Source organism: Rhea pennata, chromosome 4, assembly GCF_028389875.1.
Source record: "Rhea pennata isolate bPtePen1 chromosome 4, bPtePen1.pri, whole genome shotgun sequence".
Taxonomy (NCBI): domain Eukaryota; kingdom Metazoa; phylum Chordata; class Aves; order Rheiformes; family Rheidae; genus Rhea; species Rhea pennata.
In genome coordinates this window covers 76,384,050-76,402,810 of record NC_084666.1, presented here as the reverse complement: position 1 = coordinate 76,402,810, position 18,761 = coordinate 76,384,050, and the positions used below count along the sequence as shown (strand labels likewise).

The 18,761-nt window shown below is 39.8% G+C and overlaps 1 protein-coding gene across 2 annotated transcripts in view; it reads left to right on the top strand.

Moving 5' to 3' along the window:
- Nucleotides 1-18,761, top strand: part of WDFY3 (WD repeat and FYVE domain containing 3) — a 177,237-nt gene that overhangs the window by 35,751 nt on the left and 122,725 nt on the right. For both annotated transcript variants that reach the window (XM_062574355.1, XM_062574354.1), the window contains exon 3: nucleotides 13,111-13,321. In XM_062574355.1, the coding sequence (XP_062430339.1) occupies nucleotides 13,142-13,321 (180 nt within the window). In that variant the 5' untranslated portion in view covers nucleotides 13,111-13,141. The remainder of the gene's footprint in view (nucleotides 1-13,110; nucleotides 13,322-18,761) is intronic.

Sequence of the window (18,761 nt, the reverse complement as noted above, 5' to 3'; positions counted from 1 at the left end):
AAAGACAGCAAAAGCAATTTAGGAAGGAGCTCTGAAAGAATAATACAAGTTGTCTTGCCTTAAGGAAAACAGAAGCTAGGAAACTCTCTTTTGAGCATTCCTGAGTGGAGAATGGGTAATGTGTGTGTGGACTGAATAAGAGGACGACCTTTTGGTTTTGTGTGGACCGGATAATGTCATAGTTATTGGAGAGAATGGGAACATTATATAAAATTAAGTAATACATTGATCAGAAATGTCTGCTCATATTAAGACGGGGTTTGGAGAAAACCCAAAACACACCGTTTTAAAAGCAGACAGAACCATTCCCATAATTTTCCTATTGCCTAGGAGACCGCCTAATAAACCCGACACGTGCTTTTTGGGATGCAAAGAAGCGTCATTGCCCACTTTTCTGATAGTAATAAAGGGTACAGACATGCTGACTGCAAATGAGAAGTGTTTTTAAAAGCTCTGACTGACAATTGTGTTTTGTGACAGATGAGCAGGACAGTTACTGCTACGAGAAGCGCAGCTGTGAACGTGCAAGGTGACAGATAATTTACATAGCTGCTGCACGACTGGTCCACGTAACAGATACTGGCCTTAGAAAGTGCAGGTGGTGACTGACTCTTGAAGAGGAGTTCATCAAGAGCATGCTTTATAGGTAGGCTGTACTGGAGCTGCTGTAGCCCGTTGTTGATGGATGAAGTCTTTGCCTGCACTACTTCTAGTTAAATTTTACATTAGTCACGCCTGAGACTGAGCCCCGGCAGATCTGTGCTGGCTTTGCCATTTACCATGACTTTCAGCCACATTTGTAGTGAAGCTTTTCCAGAGAAATCGCAACAGAGAAATGTTGCATTACATTGCTCTGATCTCCTTGGCGGGAGTTTTTGCTGGTGATAGATTAATACCTGAAACTCCCTTTGCTCTGTTACTTGTCTATTAGTGATGCTATAATCTCTTTTGCTCTGCTTTACGGATGGGAAACCCAGTGAGGGAGGGGAAAAAAATAATCTATCTCCGTTGAAGCTGATTCTGAAGATGTAGCGCTGTGATTCTGTAATCCCTGCTGCTGTCTGAGCATGGAGGCTTGTTGGAGCGTGGCTCTGAGCCTTTGGTATCCTAGCAAACTTTTTTTTTAGCGAATGAAGTTGGTAACAGCAGCAGAGAGCTTGCACGCAGGTTGTGTAGTTGTGATAGCAAGGATCCTGCGGACGTGTCACGCCACATCTCGTGTCCCACGCAGAGGGTTTTGGAAGAGCTTGTGCTAGCAAACGATGGCCTGTATAAGGCAAACTTCATGCAGTCATTTTGGAAAGACTCTAGGTCCCAGTGATTAAAACAGACTGGAAGTGCAGTGAACCTAGTTTTAGAGCTTTCTCTTGCTTCATTATAACTTTTCAAAAAACCACCTGGGAGAAATCTCAAAGGCGTATTGCTGTGGATGCAGGAATAACTCTTCAAAGTGCTGGAAGATCAAACTCCGATACGCAGCAATTTTTAAAAGCGAGGAAATAACAATAGAAGCTTTAGAAACCTGGGCTGCCATCTGGCTGAACTGTTTGCTCTCCAGTGTTGCTAAAGGGTCGCTTTTTTTCCCAAGGTCTGTAATACCTGTGTGACAGAAACACTGCTCTTAGTGTTGAGTCGTCGGCCTCCCTTTACGGGCCGGGAGGACGAAACCGTCTCCTGGGGCAGAGTTGGTACTTGCTGATCCCTGTGCTACATCTTCTGTTTAGTCCTCTAAGCTGGAAGCATTGCACAAATACTTCCCCGATAACATATAGGTGCCGTGAAAGGCCCCATACCTTAGTCTGAAAGGGAGCTTTCCTAGTCAAGTTGTATTTTTTGGCTCTATATAACTTGTCAGAGCTGTACATTTACTTTTTTGAATTCTGCAACTCCTCAAGCTTGGTGACAGGTGTGACGTTGGCACCGTGACTGTACAGTTACTTTCAAACATGCAGGATGTGCTCTTGTACCAAGGGCTGCTAATATCCAGATGGGCTGCAGGAATGCATGTGTACATGTGTGCGCGTGTATTTTACATAAGACCGGAAAACTCTTTTAGAGGCACAGGAGGATGCTCAAAGGGCTACGGTGACCCCTGCTTTTTTACTGGGCTTGTCAAAGATAATAGTCTGAAATAGTAAAAGGGAGTTGTACTTCAGTCCTGATTTATTTTTTTGCACCTTTAAATATTAGTGGAGAAGTGAATTGCTGTAGGGAGAGGTGTAAGCTAGGGAGTAGCTGTAGCATTGTCGGGAAATCCTACCGCTTCTGAGTAATATTTAATTATTATTACTTAATCTGGCAGCGTGTGCAAATTGATTTGAGCCAGGCATTTTACGCTGTATAGTGCTTTTCCCTGCAGCACCGAGGGCACCTCTCGCTTTGGAGCCGCGTGGCGTAAGGAGCCCTGTGCCGGCGCGGCCGGCTCAGCTGTGCCCCTACAATCAAACCAGCCTGCGCGCTGGTACAGCCGGCGGCGCAGAGCTCGCCGCTTCGCCTGGCTGCCGCAAGCATGTTTACTTAAAGATGCGCTGGCGATGGCTCGGAGGCAGAAGAGCTGCCAGTCTGCTGTCGTTGATACCTTACAAAGAGAGGATCTGAAATCCAAGATGCTCGCGCTGAATTTGAAGAATCCTAGGTAGGGTAAGACCTAAATAAATAGAATGACTTCTATTTCTCTGCGTGATGCTTCTTCCCCACCCCCAGGCTAACGCTTGATTTATGAATAGCTTTTGTTAGTTGTGCTTGTTGCCAGCCTGGAGTTGTCCTTGCTGTTACACAAAAACAGAACTGAGCAAGCTGAGATTTAGAGAAAATATAATGATACATATTTAAGTAATACATAGCTAGCTGTGCATAATGTTTAGTTGTTTAGGCTGTTGACTAGACAGAAATAAGTGAAAAATAGGTTTTGATTTTTATATTACTAGATTTTGAAGTACTAGATTTTGTACTTCACCTAAGGAAGAAAAGAATTTTTTTTAGCTTGTCATGTGCATAGTTTCGAAAATATAGCTAAGATGAGCCTATTCTCAAGTGCTAGAGTTCTCATATCAAAATACTTGGTACTGAGTTGTAGTAGACGTTATTCTTTGAAAACAAAACAAAGTTGGAGGAAAAAAATCATAGGCAAATTATTATTTTAATGCCTCTAGGTGCTATAGGCTTAAATTTTTCTGTTGGAAAAGAAAAATCTCATTATTCTGATTTATTTTTTTTAGCTGTCCTATTTAATACTTTGTAAACTTTTGTTGAGAAAGAGTCCTTCACTCTGCAATATAACTTTCATTTTGACATTATCGTCAAGCAGGAGAAGAACATGAGTAATGGAGAAGAAAACATAAATCACATTTTGAAAATAGCTATTGTAAATACATATATCAACCATATTGCTAACAATACAAATAAGTTTTTAATGAACTTAAAGCATGGATTTTTGAAAATGGTCTAGCTTTCTCTTTGCATAGGAAATACCGGTTTAAATGTCCAAGAATGTCATCACCCCCTCTGGTTGCTTAATAACCGTGCTAGAGGATACTGGAAAAAATTGTTCAGCAGTGTTAATTACTTTGACTAAAAGTAATTTGACTAAAAGAATTTGAATGCACTTGCTTGGGCAATTAATGCTGCTTTAAAAGTCTGCACTTTAGTCTGCTTTCAAGTTTTTCTGTTTTTTGTTTGTTTTTTTTTAAAGTGTGCAATCAGTTAACGTGACGCTTTCGGTTCGGGGGGGGACTGCAGTCTCGTGGCTCTGGCTGAGCGACCGCCAGAAGATAAATAAGAAGAGCCACGTGCCGCTTTGCCCCCGTCGCAGTGTCCCCCTGCAAGCCGGGCAGCCGCCTAGCAGGCTCGACTAGTAGCGCCTCTTCCGAGTTCGCGGGGAGCTAGCGCCGTTTCCGATACGGAAAGGTGAAGTCAGTCATCCTATCCTTACTCTTCACCCTTTGCTAAGCCTCCTGAGAAGTGGCTGACGGTGCAGCGTGGGGAGGCTGTTTCCGGAGCCCAGGCTGGGAACCCAAGTGCAGGTCTGGTTCTTGAAGTCCTTGGGCACAAGGGCCAAGCTGCTTTGATCTGCAGTCTATGACCCCCTTCCCTGGGGGATCATCTGTTGACTCCTCCACCCGATGAAGAGGGGAGGAGGAAAGAGAGGGAAGGAAGAGACGGTTCCTTTATCCCTCTTCGTTGCATTACTTGCCTACGAATCGCAGAGCTGAGCATCTTGGCTGGTTTTCCCCATGGCAGTGGATCGGTTTGACGGTACGTGGCACTTCTTCCTGGCAGAACTGAGTGGACACCTTTGGTCAATCCTATTTCCAGTGCGTGGCAACCCAGTCTTTAATACAAGGCATTTGAAAAATAGCCCGTTAAACACCAGCAACCACAATGCCAGGACTCCTTACCCTGTTTATAAAGGAACCTTTGGTGAGGGAACATGTAGGAGGTAATAAAGTTCAGCAAGTTCTTGTTGGGTGCAAACAAGCAGTGATAGTAATAATAAGGCAGTAATTAGAATAGAGCAGTGTCTTTTGTAGCATTTCTTCTGCTCTACCATCCATCTCTGGTCTGTGCTGCTAATTGCAAGGGCTTAGCTTAGGGATTCTTTTTTTCCCCCCTCTACTTATGAGTAATATGAATTGTAAAGCAATTTAGGAGGCTGTGATCATTCACGCTAATTTAGGCCCTGTTATTTCAGAAATAAACACTTGTGACTGGGAATTTAATGCTGGCTTGGAGGGAAGGGCTGATCCTCTCCCTCCCTGATACACTGCTCTTTCGGATACGCTCTTTCGGACTCAATTGTGGCAGCGAGTGGAATTTTATTACATCGGGCAAGCACATGCCAGTAGGGTGTTATGTTGTTTTTCTCATTTAGATTATTAGAAACAAGGGCAGCTCTGAAGATGAGATTTACAGGTTTCCTGTAATTTACAGGTTTCCTGGCTTCCACTTAGTGCTCTTTCATATGTAAATGTACGAAAGGCAGAAGAAGCTGCTGCTCTTTTGGGGATAAAACTGTTGTTTCACAGTAATAGGGGAAGTTTGTGCCTTAGATGGCTGTTGGGGGGAAAAATGAACCCACTTTTTGTAATACCGTGTTCTGTTTAAAAAAAATCTGGTGGCCTTTTTTAGTTAAATATATTAGTAGTGTGTTTGAGATCACTATCATAGTTACTGAACGCATGGTTTGGGATTACCATGTTCTAGTATATAGCTTTATCTCTTAGAAATAAGCAGCCTGTTTTGTGTTCAGATTTCACGGGTTTCTCTTCGTCCCCCCCCCACCATTGCTTGCCTTTATAGACCAGACCTTTTATTCCCCCCTGTTCCTAATAACAGCTCCTTGTTAATTCTAGTAGAATAACTTTGCTGGAAAGGCTTTTTTATTTCACTTGTTTACTGCTAATGCAAGAGCTTCTCTCTGGAACGGTTCATTTCTATGGCTTTGTTCGTGTCTGCATGCTAACCAAGCATATGCTCCTATCTTCAGATCCCAGATTTTTTTTTTTTTTTTTTTTTTTTGACTTTTCTATGTAAAATATTTGCTGGGCTTTTTAGCAGCTTTCCTGTCCTGAATGACATGACTTAGTCATTGCAATGCAGTTCAGGTTGGCAAAAACAAAATTTCAGTTCGGCTCTATCCCCAGCAGGCTCTAACTGGCATTTTGTTTGTCCAATTAATGCAAATCAGTTTATTCAGGCCTTTTGAGAACAAAACAAAAACAAAAACACCCCCAGAAGAGCAGTGTTCAAAGACACTCAAGATAATTTACCAAAGAACGTGGTGAGAGCTTGTTAATTAGAACTTACTCAACATAAATATTGAGAAAATAAATTGCCTGTGTTTTGTTTGTTTGTTTGTTTTAAGACTTATTACCTATTTTTACAAAATTATGTAAACTACTTCTGACATGTTATAGCTTTGACTTTTTCATAATTGGATATCTTTTTAATGGGAACACTAATTAGAATGCACTAGTAGTATAGACTATAGTATAGATTAGTATAGATTTATTGAGTTTATAGTTCAAATGATAGAATATTTAACCTAATGCATATAAAACAAAAACTAATAATGAATAATACATGTATTATCTATGATTCTTCCATTTTAAGTTATTTTCGCTGAGATGCAACTCTGAGATGTTTCAATTGTTTAAGCATATATTCAAAAACAGAATGATTCAGTAGGTAGTGCTTTCCTTTAATATGTTTCTAAGCTTTAGGTGTGGGTAGCAGTAATGATACTTGTATCATTTGAAAAATTTGAGATTGTTCTTATTGTATCTTGCCAGCCAGCTCTTGTGGATGAGGATGATGAATTGCAGGGGTGTCCAGCTACAAAGTTGCAGATTAGCGCTATTCCGGTAAACTTCCCCAAAGTAACCTGATGTATCGGTAACCTAGCTAACCAATATGGTTGAAAGCTAAAACTTTTACCCTTTAAGGTTGAAACTTTAACATATTAGCAACAATTTTCATAGTAAAGAAAGAATTCCAAAAAATCAATGTCGGTAGAGCAATCCCTTCTATTTTCGTCGTCATCTTTTTCGTCTGTGCTCCTGCTCACTTGCATGTTCCTTCTGCCTGTTAGGATTTTTGAGCTCCACACCTTTGTGTCTCTTCTGCTACCAGGTTCCTCTCTTAAATGGTCTGCTTTGCTCTCCTGGAAGGACTGGAGGCATTTGGCGCAGCGAAAGCTCACGTATTATTTTTGTTGAAGTCAGTGCTGGGTTTCCATGTTGAGACGGGCTTGTAAAGGGGTCCAAGAAATGAGAAGGTGCCGTAGCAGTGTGACTCTGCGAGCACAGGCAAATAGCCTCTTGCAGCCTGAATGTCTATGATTGAACCAACTGAACATGCTAACAGAAGTGTCTCCTCTGTAGGATGAAATCTCTAAAGAGCCTATACCTTGATCCTACATCAGTAGGATCAATAATGCCTGTCAAAATTTGTTTTGAAATGAACATTTCTCACCTCCTAAGGCAGAAAGGCTTCTTATGTAAGTGAAGAATTTTATTTGGCCTTCAGCCCTATAATAGCAATATATTTTTCTTGTCACAAACTGCTTAAAAGCTTTTTCTGGAAAAAAAATATATATTTTTTCCCCTTTAAGAAGGTGCTGTGGAGGGAACACTTGGAGGTATGTAATCCCAGCTTTGCTTCATGGATAGCAAACAAGCTGGTTTTTGGAAATCAAATCTGTGTTTATATGGAGATGAGCCCATTAAAGGCTTTATTTAAACTTCACAAGTGAAGTTTGGTAGAACTCAGCAATTGTATGTGGATTTCAGGCAGTGTTAGAGATGAACTGGTTTTGGGGGGGGCTTGTTTGATGAGGAGATGAAGGGCTATCTAAGATAGCGCCAAAATCTACTTTGTCAGACTGATGCAATACTTGCTGTAACCTATTTGGCTTCCGTAACGTGGAAATTACTTGTAAAATTTCCATGACCTGGTTCAAAAACCAGTTTTCTATTTAAGTGTTTACAAAAGCAGAATTATCTTTTGTTTCTGTTGGGAGTAGTGTGTGGTAGCTCAAGAGGAAATGCGGATCTGTATTTCTTTTTGATTTAAAAAGATGGAAGGCAAGCAAAAGAAGAAGCCCTAAGTGAGCATGTGTGGTCATCCTAAATGGCTTGACTGCAAGCTTTGTGGCAGTTTAGTTTGCTTTTGCTGATGTTTGTGGACATTTGTAATCTCTAGCTTGATTATCAATTTATTACTGAGGTGAGAAATGTGAGTCATAACAAGACTTATTGTACCCTGCATGGGTTTTGCTTTAGGGAAAAGCAGTAGAATTGTGTATATGCTGGTGACAGATCTAATGGCACATCTATGCTAAATAAAAATTGAGGAAGTCAACTGTAGTCTTATCAGCATGCAGCCAAAATCATATGCTAGATATTATGTAAACAGTTTTGCTCCTGTTAGGAACAGAAGGCACCCATGCGCGCTTGCTTATGCTTTCTGCCTACTTTGCTTTCTGTAAAGCTGGCTTGTGGCTCTTCCCTGTTTTAGAAAGCTCAATTCACTTTCTTCAATTGCACTAAAACCAAGATTAAAGGCAAGATTAAAATGTGTTCTTCAGTGACACGATGGATGGTGGGTGCGTACTTCAGGGCTTAAAATTACTGTGCTTTCTGTGTACAGAACTGAAGGAAAATTGATGCGACTGACTGTGGTTTGGAGTCAGTATTATGTTGTCAGCTGTATTGAGTAGTTTGGTTTAGGAGTCTCAGTATTTGGGGGTTGCCAAAGATATAGCTTGGAAATACTTTAGTATTAATTTACAGGAAGTAATTTTTGAAAATAAGGTTTGGATATTAATGATTAAAGAACTGGAAAATGCAGTGGTGGGGTTGTCTGCCTTGATGTAAGCTATATACCGTTACGGCAGAACAAAGGTATGCTAGGTGCAGAAGTAAAAAGCAGTACATAATTTTCCTGTTTGAACTCAAGGAAATGCAAAAAAAAATCTCATAGAAAAGGAAATCGAGTATAAAACATTAACCTTCAAGACAGTGTGAGCCACGGGAGAACTGTTCTATCAGCACTTGCTGTTATGTATCATCACCATTACTAATTTGTGGGAAAGGGACCTAGAAATAAGACTGCTAGTCCGTATTTTGTAGCTGTATCTTTCTAATTAACCCGTTTCCTTTAAGAACTAAAGGTATTTGTCAAACAAAAAAGCGCTGCGTTGAATTCTGCAGTTCCGGTGTTACCTGTGATGTGAAGGGGGGATGCGCTGTAAACATCTCTCCCACCTGTACAGCAAATGGTATTTCGTTAGTTTGTTCTGTGCACTTAAAAGAAGGAACAGGAAAAAAAGCTTAAGATAAACGTGAGCTTTTAGCTGATAACGTAAGGTGCTGTGAAATAGGTTTTAAAATACTTGAGTGCAAAGGAAAAGAAAACAGTAACCTGAAATAGTAGCCTGACCTCAGAAATCCTTGTCTGCATGTCCCCATAATTTATAACACTCTGGAGTACAAAAAGCTGGAGGAGTAAGGATGGGGGTATCTTCCCTTTTGGGAGGATTGCTCAATAAAATAGTTCGCTCTTTAAGCGGATGGCTAGATGTTTAACAAGAGGGAAAAAATAGTATGGGAATAAGCATTTTTACTACTGAATCAGCATGCTGACCTTGATTCGTACTGATGTGATTTGTAGTAGCAGCAAGACTTACCTTAAAGGCTAGTTTTCCTGAAATGGTTGGTTAGTATGAATGAACGCTGGTGTCCCATTATAATATGCAAGGAAATAAATTGATTGCTGTTTCCTTTTTAAACTACTGATGAAATACCAGCAGAATGGCTGGAGAAACACTTGTGCCTGTAATTGCAAAGCAGATAATTACCTAGTTGCTTATTTAAATAACACCCTCTTGGAAGGAGCTGCAGAGCTTGGACGTATAATGACTATTGTGAAAATAGTGCGCCTCATGCAGCTTCTGTCTGCTTTTGTTTCTTCACAAATGTTTTGATAGTTCTAATAATATTACCCTTGCATTATCACATGCTAACTTGTGCTCACAGTTGTATGCCTGCACCGTTATGTTTTTCTTACTGTCAGTCTTCACACTTTTTAAGTTGTTGATTTTTTTTTTATTATTATTTTTTTTTATTTAGCTTACTATGTGATCGTTAAATGCACCTTAAATATTCTTTTAAAGGCGAGAAGGTATCTCGTGCCCTAATTCCGGTGAAACTTGTCGAGAAGCACCTGAGCCCATCTTGTGGGTCTCCCAGCAAAGTCTAGAGGAGGAAAGCGAAGATCATCACGAAAGCGCTTGTGTCAGGGTGGCTGCGTGACAGAGCTTCTGCTTTCTTCATCTGCTCTTGCGAAATAACTTCGAATTGACGTTCAGGTTAAAAATAAAGTCAAAGATTGGACAGCCCGACCGTCAAATTTGGAGGCTGGCGGGAGGATTGGGCGGGGAGGGAGCGCTGGTCTCTCGCAGATACAGCGCGAGCTGGCAGGAGGGGGGTTGCTCGTTGTCAAGTGCCACGTAGCATTAACTGCTCTCCAAGTTTCTTAAGCTGGGTGCCCCGATTGCTGGGTAGCGCTGATCTTGGTGCGCGTCGCTCGTTCGTAAGTCGAGGCTGCTGACGCTCCCGTTCGAAGTCTGTGCTGCGATTGCATGCACGCAGCGGGGCCAAATTAGAGCTCAAGAAGCAGATTTTGCTCTCCTCTTGAGTGTGTGTTGCTCTTAAGGTTCTTTTTCTGTAGTTTTTCTCTGTGTAGCACATCTTTTTTTTTAATTTTATTTTTTTCCTGCATTATAGGTAAGCAGTAGGAAACAGGTGAGGTCGGCTGTTACTAAAAATCTTGAATAAGCTATTTTTGACCTTAAGGAGATGACGTTGAATTCGAGTCATACCTGGTGTGGTGCCTGAAGAATGAACAGATCCTTTCACTTAGTAGAATAGGAAGCGCCTTTGCCTTAGCTACTTTTTGTTTGTAGCAAAAGCTTTAGGTGTACTATTTTCTTTATCGCAGGCCTAAGCTTAAACAAACAAAACCCAAATTCAAAACAAACAGAACGCAAATTCAAACTATCGAGCGGCATACAGCAGCAACATCTTTGCACTCGGTGATTATCTTGTAGTGTAGTGTTTCTAACCTATCTTTTTTTTTCCAAGGATTTTAGGATTTTAATTTTATGTGAGCTTCAACCTTACAATATTTGCTTAGGATGAGTAAGCTGTGTTTCACAAATAAGGCAGCTTTCCCCGCTTTAGAGAGTGAATAAGCCTCCTCACATTTTTAAGATTTGGGCTTAATGATGGAGCTCAGGAGCTGGCTGCTAACTTCCTTGCTTTTCCGTGGATATTCTGCACTGCAGTAATAACTAAAAGAACCATTGTATTTGAATGAGAGAAAATAAAATCCGAGAGAATTCCTTGGCATTATACCCAGAACATTTTGGGTGATGCTGTTGCGTGAAGCCTGTGCTGGCTCCAGGACAGAAAGGAGGACGTATCTGTGGAGTAATTTCATGAGCAGGACCTCATCGGCTTGAAATTCATACGCTGCCTAAACTTCAACTCGCTTGCCTGTTGAAGGTGGACTTTACACAGCTTTGAAGACTGAGAATATGGGAAGAATATTAGTGGAAGTTTGGTTGAAGTCGTGGAGTGTTGTTGCTTTAAAAGAAAAAGCGGCTGCTGTAGCAAAAGTCTACATGCTGTAGCAAAAGTCTACAGCAGTGGTGACTCAATGACAGCACTTGCTTACCATGTTATCTTTAGAGTTATCAACATTTTGTGATATGTTTAAAAAGAATTAAAAAAAAAACCTATTCTTAAAAGATTTTATTAAAATGAAAAATAGCCTTTCCCCCTGCTGCTTAAGCAGTGAAATTTTGGCTCTTTGAGCTCAGATGAAATGTTCTATTTTGAATTTTGATTAATTTACTTATTATAGTAAACACAGTAAGAGCATTAAGTCAAATGAAGAGTTCAGGAAGAGCTTTGGCTTTTCTTTAGGAATTGTGCTGTTTCATTTTTAACTGTGTGATCATCCTGGTTTAAAGTCTGTTACCTGTGTTATCCCTTAGGGATGATACACTTAAGAGAAACTAGTTTTACCTCCTTTCTCTTCAAGTGTGAAAGACTAATGAGAATTTCCAGCATGGGCTGACATGCTGGTTTGTACATAAGAAAAGCTCAACTTTTTTAATGGCATTTAATAAATTGGTTTTCATATTATACCAAAATCTGTGTTAGCATCAAGCTTTATCAGGTCCTGATTTTTTTTTTCCTTGCATATTAACAAGATGCTGTGGTAGAAACATTAATGAAGATGAGTTAGCGCTTGATGCGTATTCCAAAGGAGTACTTCATCGTGGTTCAGAAAAGGGATATCTCTTCAGTTAATACTTCTCACTGATGATTAGTCGTCCTCACTATTAAAATGCACTCCTTGTTTGCAGCTGGTGGGTGTTTTTTTTTCCCCCCTCTGGCTTTAATTCTCAACTGCTGTCTTTTCTTATGACTTTTTTCCCCTAGGTTTAATAGTTCTTTAGTATTTGGTATTTTTTCTCCATTACTCTAATCACAGCACCTCTGGAATCATCACTTCTCCTTTTCGTAATTGACCCATCATGGTAACCTCTCTTTTTGATAATTTAAATAGATTAAGTTAAGTCTCTTGCTGTGAGGCATTTGCTAGCCCTTGAATAATTTTTATAGCTCTGACTGATCTTCAGTTTTTCAAGAGCCTTTCAACATTGAAGGGTGGACATGATAATTCCAATGAGTATTACATTATTAATCGCTGAAATTGTTTGCCTGTTTTTCCCCTTACTCCTTCCTTTGCACATAAGTGTGAGAATAGTCCCTTTTGCCGCAGTGTCCGACTGAATGCATCGCTTGAGTGTTTTACCTGCTCTGACCCTTTCAATTCTTTCCTGAGACACTTCTTTACAGACTTTGGTCACGAATTTAGAGGATTTGTCCTGTGTTTTTTAAAAAACAGTATGGGACTAAATATAGATACTATGTCATGCTAACAAAGTGTTTTAAAAGAGGGGTTTTTTTTTGTGCTTCAGGAAGGAGAAGACCAAGGGGTTTTCCTGCAGCCCAGACAGCTGAGATGTGAAAAACACCAAGCATTTCTTTGCATGGCAAAGCAAATGTCTGAGAGAGTTTGAGTGTCTGTTTGATTTCACTTTACGTTGTTTTGATTTGATTTTGAAGTATTTAATTGGTAGAATTTTCTAATTATATTCTAGAATTGTTTTTACAATACTTTGTGATATGTAGATTGCATTTCGGTGTGCTGTCAAGTGCTAGGGAATGTACACTGGAAAAATCTCAAAAATAATCTAAAACAAAGTGCTAAAGCGTTTTGTGCTGTTATAAGGCCAGTTATACTCTGTAAGCGTGTAAGTTATGCTCCGTGCTGAAGGATATTGGATGCTTTTCTGTTTCAGCTTATCAGCTTGAAATCTTCCAGGCACAAACTGATAATTCTTATTCTATAAAATTATCTAACGCTCTTAATTTCAGTGTGGTATTTATTATGGAGTGGGATGCAGGTCTGTATTAAACTATCTTGGAGCTTGAATCTGTTGCACCCAGTAAATTTATTTTCTTTTCCGAACAGGGTGGAAGGAAGCTTTCAGAAGTCGGTCAAGATGAATATGGTGAAGAGGATCATGGGCCGGCCCCGGCAGGAGGAGTGCAGCCCCCAGGATAACGCGCTGGGGCTGATGCATCTGCGTCGCCTCTTCACAGAGCTTTGCCATCCTCCGCGGCACATGACCCAGAAGGAACAAGAGGAAAAACTGTACATGATGCTGCCGGTGTTCAACAGGGTAAGCTAGAGCATACGGAAGAAATGTTTGCTTTACTGGAATTGCCTGGGTTTTCTTTGTATTCCCAAGACCTTCAGTTCTCACACCACAAATGTTATTCTTTCTTTGTCTTCCTTTCATTTTTCCCTTTTCTCATGCAGCATTGTGTAGTGCATAAACTCACCACTGGAGATTTCCTTCTATTATCACTTTTTCTGAAGTGCAATCTACAGTGGCATGCAGACTGCAACAGAGCTTTTTTGCAGATCTTGCTGTTATTATAGAGTCATACCCAGAATGTGGAAAGTCCATGAGACTCTTTCCAGGGTGAAGACCCCTGCTGCTGTAGTCTTTAATCTCATCTTTCAGAGCTGATTTCCAGCTTAAATTTATTCATAGCAAGATTATATCCATTTGTTTGTGTGCCAGCACTGTCCTTGAGCGTAAATAACTTCTTCCTCCTTGGCATTTACTCCACAGATACGTATTTATAGACAGCAGTCATAATATCTCCGATCAGACTGTGTTTTGCTAGACTACACAAGCTGAGCTATTTTAATTTCTTCTTGTGATAAATTCTTTATTCAGATTGTCCTTGTAGCCCTTTTGCTGCATTTGTTGAGTGCTAGTCCCTCCTGGACAAGGGGGATCTTGAAAAAGGAATCTGTAGAGAAGATCTAACCACTTCCTTGTACAGCTCGTTTCACTATACCCTGTTTGGAGCTAAGAGTGTGACCGCTGTCACTGGCATTAATAGGCACTAAATCCCCTTGAAGTCTTACGTTGCTTGGTTACTCTGCCTCTGCATCACGACTAATGTCTTTAACGGTGGTTTTAGGGTAGTGGAAGAGCAGAAGCTATAGGCTTTAAGACCCCAGTGCCTTCTCTTGAAGCTCTTGAGTTTTCTGGAGCTTGTATGTACTGCTATGGAAGACTGGAATCGTTAATAAACTAAACTGTGGAAACGTGACAGGAAAACAAATTCAACTTTCTCTTTAGACCAATGTTTTCTTCAATGTGTTGCTTTTTCTTCAATGTGTTGCTTTTGATGACATTGCACTAGTGACATGTTGCATGGAAAAAATTTAATTCTAGTCAATGCATAGTATTAATAGGATTTTCAGTCCACTGGATAGCGTGCTTTAGTGGATAAATCCCATAAATCTCATTCTGTTGCCCTACGTCTTATTCCTAGTTCCACTGGTAGCCTGTTGTGTAAGTTTGGAAGGAGTAAATTCAGTTCTTCTGCTTCCTCTTTAATTTATCTGCTTGAATTGAATGCCCTTTAGTCATGGACTTTTTAGATTTGTTTTTACAAGTTAGCCCAATGGAATCTTAGTCTTGGCCTGAGCCAGTGAATGTTATTTTGATGCAATTACGCTTGGAATTCTCCCTCTGGTGGTTACATGTAGCTGATGCTTCAGAAAGGAAATACACCCACTGCACTTGCTTAGGCACCCAATTGTAAACTGCAGGTAGAGAAGAAATTCTTACCTGGCCCTTGCAATGATCAGATTCGATTCCTGTGGCACTGTATCTATGCAAATTGCAATTGGTAATATAACTGGGTTTGAGAGATATTACTGCAGCACTGCACGTGCTGTTTATGTACAGCACCCTTTCTTTAGGCTCTAATTAGGACTTTGAAGGTGAAAAAGATCAGTTACTTATTCATTTTTCCAGTGTTATCCCCTCTTTTTCTCCTCTCTTTTTCACTACAATGTATTTTTTTCCTCTTTATACCAGTGTTGTGCTTAGTCCTAGTTCTTTGTCCCTCCATTGACTCTATTTAAGCCTAATTATAGTTGTCACATGTCTTTGCACTGTTTATTCTTTCTCACTGTCTTTCAGTTTTTATTTTTCAAGCTTTCTGGGGGGAGGAAAAAAAGAGCAATTCCAAGTTTTCTTCCTACTGCCTGAAAATCAGCACTTTGAGTACCATTTGAATTCCTTGAAGGGATGCATGGTATCTACCTTTTCTACCTTTTGGAACACATCTTGACTACTTAGCTGAGTACTTTTTTCTCCTAAATCCACCTTTTCTCTTTGTTTTCATGTTTTTTTCCTTCCAAAGATTCTCCTCGTCTCTCTTTCAGAGTTCGGCTATCATCTCTTTTGTGGAGGAGTTCTTTCTCTAAATCCTAGAGAATCATTTGTTTCCTTCTTTTCCTCTGGCAAACTCTGTGCTGAAGATGTGTTCTTCTGTTCTTGCCTAGTATTTGTCTTTTGGATCTTATCTTGCCTAGTATTTGTCTTTTGGATCTTATCTGTGCCTTTCTGTCTCCCTCTCTCCTCTTGTTTTCTGATTTTGATTTTTACCATCACCATTCTCAAGCTCTGACTATTTTTAATCTGTGACCTTCTTGGAACTGTCCTCTTTGCAACAAACATAGGCTGTTGCCAGATGTTGTCTTTTCAGTTTCCAACCTCTGTAAGTCTGAATCTTACTCTGGCACAGTGATGAAAGCACATATTATCTCTGCTCTTTCACTTCCTTTCTCTGCAGTCACTGATAACCATTATCAGTTCTCACCGAATTGAGTAGTTTACAGCACACGAAATGGATTCCTCTTGATCAACCAAATCTGATCCCTTCCTATTTTAGGGGGATTTTTTTTTTCCCCCTTGCCTTTCATACAAATGCATTTTTGTCTTCCTGCATTCAGGCGACTGAGCAGTTGCAGTTTCATCTATTTACTGCCTCTCTTACTGCATACTGTTTGCTACTTCCACAGTTTCCCTGTGTTCCTGGTTTATGCCACCTTCTTCTTTTGAGATTTGCGTGTAAAATCCTATATGGCTTCCTTGGTTCATCTAGTCTTAGTTTTCTAGAATGCGAACTATATGTGCAACAGATAGTTTTGGAACAATCCTGCTAGTTTTGTAACTCTGTAGGGCAACTCTGCAAAGACCTGCTCAGAAAATGATTGGAATAAAAAGTGGAAAAGGGAAGATATTTCACTTTCTAAGGCGTTTTATGTAAAATATTCAGTGGGAGAGTTGATAAACCTTGATTCACTCTGAATTCTGAGCTAGCTTTTCTCTCTGAGACCTACTTTCATTTAGAGGAAACTCTAAACTTTGTCAGGCCTTCCTTTTTTGAAATTTTCTCATTTTTCAACAGTACTCCTTTTCTGCCATCATTTCAAGCTATTAGTTAATAACTTGATTCAAATTAAGACTCCGAATCCCTCGTTTTCTTTGTAGTTATCCATTCTGCTTAGTAGGTTTAAATGAGATTGAGTACTTTCTGGGTTGCTGTCTCCACTGGAGTCCATAGTGGTGTACCATAAAAGTGTTATCTGTTACAGGTTCAGGGTGTCTGTGTTATGAGGAGAAAACCCCAAGTGAGCAATCAAGCTCAGGCCAAGACTTCTGTTTCGCACCTTGACGTAGACATTGAAGTATCTCGTGTGTGGAGTCAGGAGGTGTTGAAAGAGAGAGCTTGTAGGTGTTTGACAGGAAGCTTGAGACTTTATTTTTTTTAATACGGTACAAAGGTCTAATTCTCAGGCCTGTGGGGACCTGACTCAGTGATATCTATATTCAATACTTTTTTTTTGTATCCAGAAATTACTAGCTTGTAGGAGCCTTGCTTATAGTGGTTCCTGTTGGGGCGTGGAAAGGATGTGAAAACCAGGAAGAAGTCTTGAAAGAAGCATCAGTTTTATTGAATGCAGAGATCTAGGGCAATGAAAGTTATCTGGCTCGTCGCAGACATCCAAGTGGCTCGTGGCAGCTAATTAAATAACCGGTGCACCCAAGAGCTATTCCACTCTTTAGCTACCAAGCACAGCTATCTCTGCATCTACCTCTATCAAAAGCTTTGTCTTTTAGAGGAGTTGCATGGTTCAATCTGTTTGTTTGGATTTTCAGTTGTAATAGGGGAAAACATAACATTTTTTCAATGGAAAGCTGTTGGATACTTTTTTTTTTTTTTTTTTTTTTTTTTTTTTGTAGTGCTTATATGAACCAACATGTACACAAAGGGAACTGAAAGTAAACTCATGAAGGTAGTTTCATAGCCTGTCTCCTCAAGCAGCAGGATTTAAACACACTTTTGATGGAGGTTTCTGGGGAATGTTTTCACAAAAGAAACCCAAATCTCACATTTTGAGCTGTCCTACAAACCAGATATGTTTTGATATGTTACTAATGGTAATAGTGAAGTTGAGATAGGATATAGCACTAATAAAAGCCTCCTGGAATGACAGATGAGGATATTTTTTCCCTGGTCTTAGCAAGAGTATTTCCTAGCAGAGATAAACTGCCCGTCCAAAGTTGTGCGTGGAGCTGATCTTGGTGTGGGCAAGTCCTGAGGTAGTGGAGGTATATAGTGAATAATACGATTTAAGAAAAGAACAGCTGAGACTGCTATGACAAGTTAATCATTGAGGTGTTCTAAAATGTGTGCATCAACATTTGTCTTTTTTCTTGAAAAAGGAGCAAAATGTGCGTGTTATTTTCTTAGTGCAATGTGACGTGCAATTTTGACAGTCGCTTGCTGTGCAGACAGCAATTTTATAAACTTGAGCAAAAAGGCAAGTATGAGAAACCTGCGATTTGGAGCCATGCAGTGGGATTTGTTCTCTGGAAAGCTACAGAGGAGTACTTTTGTTTAAAACATTTAATGATGATTATGAAATATATATTTTTTTAAAACAAAAAAAATCCTTCATATCCCAGATAACCAGGAGCATACTATGAGTGTACTTGGCAGATGAGTAAGATAAACACGTGCTATGTCAAATAACTCTTAAGAGTAGTTTCATTCATATGCCACTGTCAATATGACAGATTTTCCTTGCTCTGCTGACTTTGCATGACTTTTTTTTTTTTTTTTTTTTTTTTTGTCTGAAAGGTACCTAAAATTTTATGTGAGCAGCAGTTCCAGGTTTATTTCTGATATTTTTAGAATTATCTATTGGTAAACCCAGAGCAGCTGAAATACCCTCTAACTTACTTCTGTTTATAGATATAACATGTCTCAAGTATGCTATAGTTCAAACCATCTTGTCGGTTACATTAATGAATGAGTTTACAGACCGTTTCTGTCTCCTCTTTGTTCAGAAAGGCTTAAGAAGGGATGAACCACATATTAATAAAAAGCTAAATCAGCACATCATTCACAAAAGATTTGCCCTCTGGAAAAGAAGAGTATTCAGAAGACTCCTTTAGATCTCTGCAAGCCGTGTGAACGCCATTCCTGGCAGCAGCATGGCAGTGTGCTGCACTGTATTACTCTGGCTGTAGTAAAACTTTTACAGTACCAAAACGTAGATGAGCTGATGAAGAGGCTATTTTTGAGTTAAGCGCTCTCCAAGTAAATTGTTTAAATTTTCTTGCAAGAACTATGCTTTTCCTTGTTAAAAAGATGATTTATTCTTAAATTCATACTGGTTTTATTTATTTATTTATTTATTTAGTGCTTTTAATCAAAGTGTATACCAAAATACTAAGT